Source organism: Bacillus rossius, chromosome 15, assembly GCF_032445375.1.
Source record: "Bacillus rossius redtenbacheri isolate Brsri chromosome 15, Brsri_v3, whole genome shotgun sequence".
In the NCBI taxonomy this organism is placed as follows: domain Eukaryota; kingdom Metazoa; phylum Arthropoda; class Insecta; order Phasmatodea; family Bacillidae; genus Bacillus; species Bacillus rossius.
Window position 1 is genome coordinate 4193188 of NC_086342.1, and position 12608 is coordinate 4205795.

Sequence of the window (12608 nt, forward strand, 5' to 3'; positions counted from 1 at the left end):
GGTCAGATACCAAAACCATGTCTAAAATGCATAATTTGAGTAGTTCTTTATCTGTACCTACTTCATCACGTATTTTAATATGTTTTTTTTTTTTTTTTTTTTGCATGTTATAAACTGTGGGATAGTTCTTAAATGCTTTTCATTACGATGTCTTTAGGCAGAAATAATGAGTGACTGTCGAGAAAATACATACCTAACAGTCAAATGTCTGCATGTGTGTGTTAGCGCTTGAAAAGTGGGCCTCTTAATGGGTGTGATTTACACGTAACAAGTAATTGTTACGGGGGTATTTAAGCTTCTTTATATATATATATATATATATATAAGATAATCTGGAGATAGCTTTTGTAAATTTCCAAAGTTCTAAGCTGAAGCAAATTAGAGAGAGTTGGTGAAATTTGAATGGAGTGGGTGAGGGAATCCCCACTGACTCACGACATTTTGGATGAGTTTTCCGCACCGGGAACGGAACCCGGATGGCCGTGGTGTGAGGCGACTGATATCTGACCACTCGATCGTCGTGACCTGGTGCGGCCAGGCAGTGCTTACAAGTTCCACATCGTACTGGATCACGGTAACAGCTGTAACGGAGGGACGCGTGGGTGTTCCAGAACATGGAGAGCTACAGGACTGCCCTGTCGAGGCTGCTCACCGAGATGTGTCTGCAGCGACCAACGCTGATCGTCATCGATAACCTCGACCAGGTGTGTGCTTGCTGCAGTGTTTGATCTGTGTGGGAAATGCCACAGTTATATCTAATTTCTTTAGTTCTTTTCATGTCTTCGTGGTTTTTAGACAGCAGGGTCATTACTGGAGAGAGGTAGGTCTGTGAAAATGCTAGTTTTTTGATGCCAAGCAACTATCGAATTGAATGTTTGAAATATTTGTGGAGTCGAATCAAATTGTGGAATATTGTTCTCGGTGAAGCTGTATTTTATAAAATATAGAATTGGATGTTAAAAAAGGTAAGTGTTTAACTAATGTAAATTTTTTTTCATATTACATTGTTTTAACTGATTAAGTGTATAACATAATTTAATAAAAAATTATAAAGGAACCATGAATAATATTAATCTTGAGCATTCATAAAGCAAATGGCCAGCACTCGCAAGGCACACCCGTGTTTCAAACTCCGAGACCGCGGGTGCTGGCAACCCTCGTGAAAAATAACAAAAAATTTTCTCCAATAATGCTTTTCCTGAAAAATAACATTTAGTGATAAGTTAAAAATATTTAAATAATTTTTTGGGTTCTTATCCCAGGTTCGTAAGTTTGCCATTTTGCGAATGGTTCTCTACCTTAAGGTTCATTCTAAAATCATTAATTACAAGTAGCTTCACACCGTGGTTTTATTTATAGCAGTGCCAGGTTTTATCCCCTTGCAGCCTGGGTCAAACAGAACATTTTTCTGCTTCACCGAACAGAACTGAAAGTGGAATGAGAGTGGGGCGTCGACGGAATGAATGGCTGATGGAAACTGGGCGTACCCTGATATGATCCACAAGCTTGCGGCAACATCCACAATGTCTGGCCTCGACGCTGTCCGGATGACCGTGGTGGGGGGCGAGTGACCGTGGTCCCCGGGAAACTCGGGAGGGCAGCGCAGGTGAACACGGCTGTGCCCGGCAGGTGCGGGAGTACGGGACGCAGTCCGTCGACTGGCTGCCCGCCGTCCTGCCGGAGAACGTCAAGCTGATACTGTCCGTGGCCCAGGACAGCCCCGTGTTTGCCGAACTGAAGCAGAAGATACCGTCTGCCACGTTCGTCGAGGTGAGAGCCCTGCGTTGTTCGCGGAGCGCGCTGATGGGTCCTCTAGCCGCCGCCACGAGGTTGCCCCTTGCGTTACAGAGGATCCGGATTTGAATCCTGGGTTGACCATATTTATTTTTTTTTTCAGTTGCATTTTGAAATTACTCTGAGAAAGTGCAAGGATGTTTCTTTAGTATATGCCAAGGTTGTTTTCTTTGTATACACCACATATATTTCCTTAGTATATGACATGGTTATTTTCCTAGTGTGGTGGTTTTCCTAGTTTAAACCATTGATACTTCCTTAGTACATGCCATGGCTGTTTCCCTAGTATACACCATGGATATTTCCTTAGTATATGCAATGGTTGTTTCTCTAGTATACATAGTCGATATATTGGTAGTATATGCCCTGGACGTTTCTTTTCCCAAAATCCGCAGCCTGTGTCGTTGAGGAAGGGCTCTGAAGAAGTAGGTAAGAGAAACCAGAATATGCACCGTGTAATACTCCAGATTGTCAGTGCTGAGCCACTGCTCGGTGGTCGGGCTGGGGAGACACCGATGTACCGTCGCAGCGCCACCGGAGACTCGGTGCGGTGTGTGGGCCGGCACCGGCGCCAGCCAGGGGATGGGATGCGACGGGCACGTACGCCGGCCGGCTCGGTGCTCCACGGTGCTGCCGCGGTGTTGCAGATGCCCAGCCTGGGAAAGGCAGAGGCGGAGGCGATCCTGATGTCGTCCGTGATGCAGTACAACCACAGCGTGAGCAGCCACGTGCAGGACTGCGTGCGCTCCTCCGTGCAGGACTGCACGCTGCCGCTCTACGTCAAGGTCAGCAGTCGTCACGCTTCCTTCGTCGGGATCACACAGACTGTTTGCTTGTTTCTCAAGCCTTTTGTTCTGTGTGTCCTTCCACTAAACAGCAAAAACAGCAGCGTTAATAGATCAAATGAAGTCTGGTATGATCAAGCCCCACGAACACAACAGAAAAACCCTCTTATTACTTTACATATGTGGCCATTGCATTTTCCTGCACGTATGTCAAAACAATTATTTTGCAGACCTGACTTTTTTTTTCTTAGGAAAAAAGAGCATGCTCTTTCAGTGTATAATGTTTCATGTGGAAAATATTCCTGTTTATGACACACTCAAATCAGCCCTAAAAGTGGTACAGTTAGAAGTACACCAGAAGACAATCACGCTCAGTTGAAAGATTTGGATGATACTTCAGAATGTCTGCAAGTCATGGAAATCGCAATAAAGTGACAAAACTGCGAACTACTGATCACGAAAGTCCTAAAATAAACAGTAACGGCACTGAAAATCACAATAAATTTAACTTCCTGCACACCTTTTTTTCCGACTTTTCAAATTTTGTGTTCCGATGCCTCACTTCAATTTATATTCACACATTAAAATATAAATAGTTTGGGGATCGTTCCCTCAAATCATGTGGAGATTATTTCTGGGTTTTAAGCTTTCTAAACATAAAAATTGTCCGTTCCTGCAAAATGGTAGATTTATTTTGTTTTATGTATAAGAAATGGCCCAGGACTTGAATAAGTCCTCTAATAATAATAATAATAATAACAACAATAATACATATTTTTTAAAAAGCTTAATTTAAAGTTGTGAGAACGACTGAACCTCATGTCAGGCACCCAGTTGCGGGAGTGGTGCTAGCTGCGCACGGTGACGGTGTGTCGTGCTGTCGCGCAGGTGCTGGCCTGGCAGACGTCCTGGTGGTCGGGCCGGGAGCACGGCGTCGTGCCCAAGGGCAACGTCACGGACCAGCTGCGAACCATGCTGGACGAGCTCGAGTCCATTCTAGGCAAGGAGCGCGTGAGTGACTCCGCCTGCCTCTTCAACCGCGCCCGCCTGCTCCTCTGGATCCGAGCCCTGGCAAGGTTGCTCGCTAGTGGGGGAACTCATCACCCCTCATTGTCTCGAAGATGACTCAGAGAGGTCTTAGGCCCTGATTCATTTGGTAACTCATACCCTCGCGGTCAATCCTGTTTCCTGTAGAGTGCTCTTGTCACGGTGGCCAAGAGTGCACAGAATTACAATTCGCGAGAGTAGGGAAAGAAGATTGAACCACTTTGCTGCTCTTTGCTTTCAAATTATTTCCTTTATGTTGGTGGGAGTAATAGATTTTAAGAAATTTTTTTAGGAGACGGTATACCCTCATTCCCCTCCGTAAACGCCCTTGACCGTGACTGCCGAGGTGACATGCTCGTGGGGTGAGCCAAGGGTTGCTGGTTCTTCCTTCTTCCCCACCCCTCAACATGACTCATGAAAATGAGCCAGAAATTTTGCTCGAGTGGTTTATGCTCTTACTTCATGAGTGCACACCCAGCGCGTCGTAAAACTTTTCCCGATACTTTTGTTTGTAAGTTTTCAAGTAGACACATGATTTCATAAATAAGTACAGCATGCACGAAAGAGTTTTGTGGATTCATGCTTGCCAGAATTTTTTTTTTTTTCCAGCAGGGTTTCAGTTGTTAATTGGGGCTACTATAATGTTACTGGCCCAGCGAAGTGTGGAAAGATCTGGTGTTACTGATCATCACACTTAGGAAAGAAGTGGTGCAAATGTGCCCATATTTAGATGAAGTTTGAAAAACAGAATATGTTGTGAAACACTCCTGTCTCTATCAATGAAAATATAATCAACATGCCTAAGTACTTAGTTGCTCATATCTAGTTCCCGTTAGGATTCAGTAACTTTTATAAAAGTCTAATGCAAATTTAAATTTTAAAAATTTGTGTTAGTCTTGTTTACAGGAGATAATTCGATGGGAAGTCATGACAATACAATCAGGAATACTGCAGAAGTAAAGGCCGTAATCTGAAGGGATTTTAGTGAACCCATGGAAAACCAGAATCAAAGTTATCCAACTGGGTCTCACTGAGTCACCTTGCTCTAGTTGTTTCAATGTGAACCCAAATGACGTGTGAAACATAAAAAATGTATTGGTTTGTCGAAGCGTTATACCTCACAATCAACAACTGCCCTTGGGGGGGGGGGGGGGGGCGTGATAACTAGCACATAATGCCCGTGTGGCTAGGGTCGTGGGGGTTTGAATCCAACATCTCGGAACGACTCAAATTTTCGGACCATAGAGCTGTTCTCCAAAAGACTCGTACGTCCAGTCGTCTTAAGGCTAGGTCTCACACGCCAGCTTGATTTTTTTTAGAGCAACCAGTGGTGTAGCCAGGATTTGTGTATGGGGGGTGTTAAGAAGCATTCCCCCCCCCCCCTCCCCCCGTATTAAAGCGGTGGTGGGTCCGGGGGTCCTCCCCCGGGAAAATTTGGATTTTAAGGTGTAAAAATAGTGCTATTTTAGCAGTTTTTGGTTCTTAAATTTAAACATTGTAATGGTAAAAATTTTATTAATTTTAATATGAAATTTGTTTGAGTGATGAATAAGAAATTAATTAAAGATTTGGTGCTAAGGGTGGGGTATTTAAACCCCTAAAACCCAACCCTGGCTACGCCCCTGAGAGCAACACATGCGAGGAAGATGTTCAGATAGAATGTTACAAATGGCCCTGGAATAAAGCGGTGTGCGAGACACAGCCTTAGCGGTCCGTAGGTGACAGTGTAGGTGACGGCCGTACCGAGCAGGCAGACCCAGTTGGAGGAACGGGACGTGACGTGGTGCAGGTGGCGCACTCCCTGGCGCTGGCCACGGCCTCCAAGAACGGGCTGTGCGACTCGGAGATGCTGGACCTCCTGGCGCACGACGCTCGCTTCCACAGCAAGGACACGTACGGTACGTCGCAGCGTCGCCGCGCGTCTCCCGGCTCGCGACACCCGCACTCCCTCTCTGTGCTTTCACGCCTGCGGATGTTTAACATGGTGACGGGTTCGATCCTCTCTGTGTTTTCATGCCCTCGAAAGTTTAACATGGTGACGGGTCTGATCCTTTCTGTGTTTAATTGCCCGCGAATGTTTAACATGGTGACGGGTCTGATCCTCTCTGTGTTTTCATGCCCATGAATGTTTAACATGGTGACGGGTTCAATCCTCTCTGTGTTTTTATGCCCGTATATGTTTAACATGGTGACGGGTCAGATCCTTTCTGTGTTTTCATGCTCGCAAATGTTTAACATGGTGACAGATTCAATCCTTTCTGTGTTTTCATGCTCACAAATTTTTAACATGGTGATGGGCCCGATCCTTCCTGTGCTTTCATGCCCGCGAATGTTTAACATGGTGACGGGTCCGATCCTTTCTGTGCTTTCATGCCCGCGAATGTTTTAACATGGTGACGGGTCAGATCCTCTCTGTGCTTTCATGCCCGTGAATGTTTAACATGGTGACAGGTCTGATCATTTCTGTGTTTTCATCCCCATGAATGTTTAACATGGTGATGGGTCCGACCCCAATTTCTCGAACCCGAATCTAGAATTCGAATCCCAAAGAGAACTTAAAAAAAACCTTTCGAATCCAAATATAGGTCTCAAGGATACCAAAATAAAATAATGTACCTACAAGAAATTTTAATATTAATTGAGGTGTTGAAATTTTAACCTTTTAAATGTTTTATTAAAAAATAATTTTCCATAACCAATACATATTTTAATTTTTTTAATATGATTACATGTTTAAACTTTAAAGTACAATATCTTGAGGAATGGTAACAGGATAGGTATGAAGAAAAATTTTGCCGAGTAAACTTCAGTCACAGTGTTGAATTTTGTTATTTACCTTATTTCCTCTAATATTGTTCTTTCAATCATTTTCCTTGAATATTGAATTGTTTGAATACTAATGATTTGATGGTATTTGAGGATTTCATTGGCTCTTGTTCCTTCGGCATCTTTAATGGCTCCAATGGCAAGGCGTTTGCGGAGGAAAAATAACTCGGAGGTGGGAACTTTGATGTCTCGATATCCATTGATACAACATCAAATCAGTACTATAGAGAATCATTGTAAAAACCTTCGATACTTTGGTGCCAGCTAGATACGTTATTGAACCCATGCTGCAGCAAAATAATTCTGTGCGATACTCTCACTCATTTACATATTATAAAGAAAAAATATATAAAAAAAATAAAATAATTACAGGGTTATTATTGTGCTGCAGTTTGGCCTGGTGTGTAATCTGATTGACCTGGGATGTTAAAAAAAATAAAATGGAATTTGTGTTCTGCAAACAAGGTGGATGTTGAATTTTGCGTTATTGGGAATTGAATAAAATCGTATTGAACTCGCACTCACACACACACACACACACACACACACCAGTGTCGAGTGGCGGAAGTGCTGAGAGTTTAGAGTCCGAAACAGTACCGAGTATGTACTGAGTATTGAAATGATGGTATCGTGTCCAGGACTGCAACTAGAGTCTCTGGCAACGGGGCCATGAATGGATTCATGCACCCCCCCCCCCCTCTTTTTTCGCACATACCACACCAATAAAGCGGATGTCCGGGGGCCCTCCCACGGAGAAATGGTGCTATTTAAGTATTTTCCATACCTACATGTAACAGTTTCTAACCTACTGTAACTTCCATGCAGAAACTTTTTACCAGTTACCATTTGTAGTAGGAATTACAAATGCAAGCGATTTCGGCACCCACACAGCTTTGCGCCCGGGGCGTATGCCCCGCTTGCCCTCCCCCCCTCCTAGTTGCGGCCAACGGAAGGGGATGTGTGTCGGGGGGGTGGTGCTAGGGTGAGTGCTGGTTGGTTGCTGCAGTGTCGTGGGCGCCCAGCTGCCTGTTCTGGGCGGGGCTCAACAAGTACCTGGCGCCGTTCATGCGGTGGTCGGGCGTGGCAGGGCCCAGCACGCTGCGCTGGCGCGACGCGCTGCTCCTCGAGGCCATCCGCGCCAAGTACGACCGGCAGCACGCCGCCGCCTCTGTCCTCGCCGACTACTACCAGGTGCGCTGCGTCCAGCGTCAATCACAGCCCGACTGGGCGAGCAAAACTCAAAACTATTGCGAGCAGTGTTAATTACAGCCCAACTGGGCGAGCAAAACTCGAAACTATTGCGTCCAGCGTCGATCACAGCCCGACTGGGCGGGCAAAACTCGAAACTATTGCGAGCAGCGTTAATTACAGCCCATCTGGGTGAGAAAAACTCGAAACTATTGCGAGCAGCGTTAATTACAGCCCAACTGGGTGAGCAAAACCCAAAACTACCGCCAGCTTGTCGCACCCTGAGTGCAAGACTATCGTAACTCAGAAATCAGTGCAATACTATCACAACTCAGATGCCGTAGTCTTGCACATAAATATTCATATACAATATTTTCCAGAGTGCAACACTACATTTTTTTCCCGTGAGTCCCATGAAAAGTAAATATAATATTGTGATAGTCTTGCAGTGCCTAGGTAATGATATTTTCCTGCTCATGGTAAAAATATCTAAAAAAAAAAAAATCAATTTTTTTGAGTTACGATAGTCTTGTACTCAGGGTGCGTTGTGTTCTAATCAACAAAGCTAAGCTGGAAACAACCTTGAATCACGCTTCATGCCGCAGTATGCTGGCAGTGGAAAGAGAGTGTAATTCAAGTGGCTTTGCAGAATTTCTGCTAGTTAAAGCTGCTTTTTTTTTTTTGGAACTGCAGTTACAACAAAAAAATTCTTCATAGGTACTTGGAAATATGATTGCTTGACTTAATGGTACTGTTTTGTTTTTCCTCTAGCCTTAGTTAGTTGTTTGTTGGTGACTGTACTTGAGAGAAGTTGTTTATGTTATAAGTGTGTGTTCTATCAAATTTTGTCTACAAATGTTTGTGTGAAAAATGCCAAAAAAAAAGTTAATCATTTTGATATGATAAGAAGCTGTAATTATTCATTAAATATATAATTTTTGTAAAATATATATTTGTTACATGATTTAATGAGAATAATTATTAGTTTGGGACGTTTGGGTAAAATAAGAGTGAATCTACTCTAGATCTCGAAAGAGAAAATTTTATCCATTTTTATACTAAATGTTGTACTCTTGTTTTCCACGAATAGATAAAGATTTTTATTTTTGTCGGGTCAAGTTTTTTATAAAAACTATAAAAACTGATATCTAAACTAATGTCTCGTTCCAAATAATTTTTTTCATATCTAGCCTTAAAATTAAAATTTATTTAACTGCTACCTACTGTGTCAATATGATAATGAAGATAATTACAGAAAAACTGGATTATGATCTGAAAATTATGTTCACTTGGATTATATACATACGTAATAAGTATATGTATATATGAGAAAGCATATTTTGAATGTGTGCACCACTGCCGGCTCACATGGCAATGTCAGCGCAACTTGGTTACTCTTATTTTGTTACATCTGTAACAGTTTTATCGGTGTAAGCCAAGATTGGTAATTTATCTCCAATTTTAGTTAGAAACATTTCTCTATATTATAGGACCATAAAGTTTTTTTAAAAAATAAAACATAGCCTATGTCAATCCCGAATAATGTAACGTTATAAACGATGGAAAGAATTTTTAGATGGTTTGAGTAGTTTTTGAGTTTTACTTCTTACAGACAAACAAGCACTCACGCTCTCTTTCTTTATAATAATTGTAATTAATTTAATTTACTTCAAATTTATGATTTTTCGTATTATCGCTACTGTGAAAAGCTGTGCGAGGTGTTAGTGGTGATCTCGCTGGCTCCAGGGCAACTTGGGGAAGACCAGCGGGCTGGAGCTGGCGGGCAGACTTCTTCCGCAGCCCAACAAGACTGGCAAGTGGTGAGTGACTGCCCGCCACCCGAAACAACCCCCCCCCCTCGTTTCACAGGTGTGGGTCTGCTTGTCTGCCACTAAATTACACTGTTCGCTGTTTCAAGTGCAGAAATACGTTCACAGAAAAATAAAAACGTATCCTTACCCCATTTTCCCACAAAAAAAAAATTATTTAGACTAATTGGAATACCTGATTTCCAAGACATTTGGCCACCTTCAACATGGCCAAAAATAGGTACTTTCACACTGCTGTATCTTAAAATTGTCCACCTGCATACCTACAAAACCACTTGAGGCATGTGCGGTGAACTAGTTTTCAGTGTCTGGTGATAACTTTTTGGGGGTCACCGCCTAAAGTCTCATTGCACGACGCTAGGCCTGTGCGAAGCTTTGACTAAGCAAATCATTCAGAGCTCTTTTTAATATTTGATTCCAGTATGCCGGAAAATTTTGCTATTCGTTTCATTTGAAGCTTCGTGTCTGATGTGAAGCATAGCACTTGTTACAAAGCTTTCAAATATTGGAAGCCTAAGATTCGCTCATGAAAATATTTAGTTTGTTTTGCGTTGTACATGTTCTGCTTGAGTAAAGTTACTTACTTTAAAAAAAAATCCGTTTGCTGTTATGAATGCTCAGTATTAATATTATGCATAGTTATTTTATAATTGGTTAATCACTTATAATCAGTTCAAACGTTACAAAGGTTAAACAACTATTTTTTTTTTTCACTTCAATCCTGTATTTTATAAAACAGGTGTAATACAGCTTCTTGGAGAACAATATTCGCAGTTTGATTTGACTAAGTGAATATTTTAAACATTAAATTGATATTTGCTTTGCAACAAAGAAACTAGTACTTGCACATGGCCTACACTCAGCTCGCTGCCTTGCACGTAGAGGCGACTAGCGCTCATTGCGTGTATGCGCTTTCCTGTGTTTGTTTCCCATTGACATTGCACATCGATAACTCCAGGTGGGCTTACATTGCTTACCAGCCATCCTTACGTCTTTACCTGCAAATATAATATAATATAATATAATACCTTGAAAATGCATAATTAAAATTTAAAACTTATCTGAAAGAAATTTTTAACTAAAACTGCTCAATATTCATCAGATTATCATTTTCATGAAAACTTTTTTTTGTGTGTGTGTATGTGATTTGTTGTGTTTCAGCTACAATCAGCGCAAATTAGAAGAACTTCCATATCAGATGTTTCAGCTGCACAGATCAATCAAAGACAACTTCCTGTTCGACCAATCCTGGTTGTTCGACAAGCTGTGTGGGGCAGGTGTATATGATGTAGGTACAACACTTAGCACTCACCGTTCAGAACATATTATGGCCAGCCTGAAGTTTAGTCCAGACAAGTAGTTCTGACAAGCATGAATGTTTAGACCCATGCAACCATTAGATAGTTAAAGGTGCCTAAATAAATAAACAAACCAATTGCAGAATAGACACACCAATTGACACTTGCAAAAATATCATTGTTTTAAATATTTTTGGGCATGTTCTGTATGGTTATTCTGGTGATTCCATTGCAGTTATGAAGCACTGATGAGGTAATGTACAGCACCTTTATGAAGTTGTTGAGGTTTAGCCTGGTAGACAGAGACAGTAATTACTAGAGCAGCTGTTCCCAAACGGTGGGTCGCGACCCACTAGTGGGGTCGCGGAAGGGTTACAGGTGGGACGCGACTCGATCCTAAAACTATCAGAAACCACCGAATAAACCATCAGAAAAGATAAGAAAAATCGAAACAAATCGAATTGTGTGCAAACACATATCTATTGTTAAATAAATAACTGTTTTGCTACAAAGTGTTTATATTTTGTCAACAATTTTTCAAATCAGAACAGAAATTGTGTATCAATAATCAATCTGTATCTTAAAAAAGCATATATATTTGCAATATTTGATGGTAAATTATATACATAAGGAAGGGATACGATACAAATAAGGTTTTTTTACTCCACCACGGACCGATGGACCGTGGAGGTATTACTATAAGGAAAGGTGGGTCGCCAGCTGAAGAAGGTTGGGAACCACTGAACTGGAGCGTGTGTCGCTGCGCGGCAGGTCCTGGAGGACATCTTCCTGGAGGAGTCGGCCGGCCCGGAGCGACGCGACGCGGAGCTCGCCGTGCTGCGCGGCTGCCTGGAGCAGAGCGCGGGCGCGCTGAGCTACGACGGCCGGCAGTTCTACTCCCAGATGCACGTCCACCTGTCCAAGCTGTTCGACGAGAGGGGCGACGCGCCGGAGCACGGCTTCCTGGCGGGGCTGCTCCGCGCGTGCCGCGACCCGCCCGTGCCGTCCCTCGTGCCGGCCGGCGCCGCCGACACGGACGAGGACGAGCCCGGGCGGCCGAGGTTCGACGCGGTGACGCGGCTCGGGGACGGCTCGGGCTTCGTGGCGACCGTGTCGACTGAGCGGGAGGAGATCGCCGTGTGGGACGCCTGCAGCGCGACACGGGTTCGCACCCTGGTCGGGGTGACGCACCCCATCAGCCTGAAGCCCGTGGACGAGCGCCGCTGCGTGGTGCTGTGCCGGCGGGAGCTGCGCGTCTACGACCTGGACGCCGGCCGCTTCGTGGCGCGCCTCAAGGGCGTCATGAACCAGAAGATGCCGTACTACGGGCTGCACGACCCGGAGCACCTGGTCACGCTCTCCCGCAACAGGATGTACGTGAACCTCATGAACATGGAGAGCGGGGACTGCGTGACGACCTTCAAGGCCGGCGAGGACCGCTTCCTCAACTCGCTGCTCGTGTCTGGCGACGGCAGGTATGGCCGGGGGGGGGGATTATTTTGAGGCTACTCCCTATTACTTAATGTACAAATTTTAAAACCCGAAATTTAAAAAAATATATATATCTACAGTAGAACTCTGTTATAACATTTTTTAAGGGGGCATAAGGAGAAAAAACAAACATTATAAGAAGGAAATAGTATGTATTAATTTAGCACTTGTCAGTGTTGAGACTTTTTACCAATGGACTCACCCTCCTATGTATTTTAAAGCCACCAATTTTTCAACTTCATTGTGCTTCCACCTTCTATTTTATTTGACTGTAAAGACACACTGCCACATTTCTGTAAAATTATCTCAAGAGTTGTAATGATGATGTTTAGTGTGGAATGCCTGTTTCC

The 12608-nt window shown here is 43.4% G+C and overlaps 1 protein-coding gene across 3 annotated transcripts in view; it reads left to right on the top strand.

Annotated features, from left to right (window-relative positions):
- The window catches only part of LOC134539234 (NACHT domain- and WD repeat-containing protein 1), a 51496-nt gene that overhangs the window by 27584 nt on the left and 11304 nt on the right, over positions 1-12608 (top strand). For all 3 annotated transcript variants that reach the window (XM_063381036.1, XM_063381037.1, XM_063381038.1), the window contains 9 exons: positions 612-704; positions 1630-1770; positions 2442-2579; positions 3468-3590; positions 5416-5524; positions 7459-7643; positions 9387-9460; positions 10631-10757; positions 11539-12242. In XM_063381036.1, the coding sequence (XP_063237106.1) occupies positions 612-704; positions 1630-1770; positions 2442-2579; positions 3468-3590; positions 5416-5524; positions 7459-7643; positions 9387-9460; positions 10631-10757; positions 11539-12242 (1694 nt within the window). The remainder of the gene's footprint in view (positions 1-611; positions 705-1629; positions 1771-2441; positions 2580-3467; positions 3591-5415; positions 5525-7458; positions 7644-9386; positions 9461-10630; positions 10758-11538; positions 12243-12608) is intronic.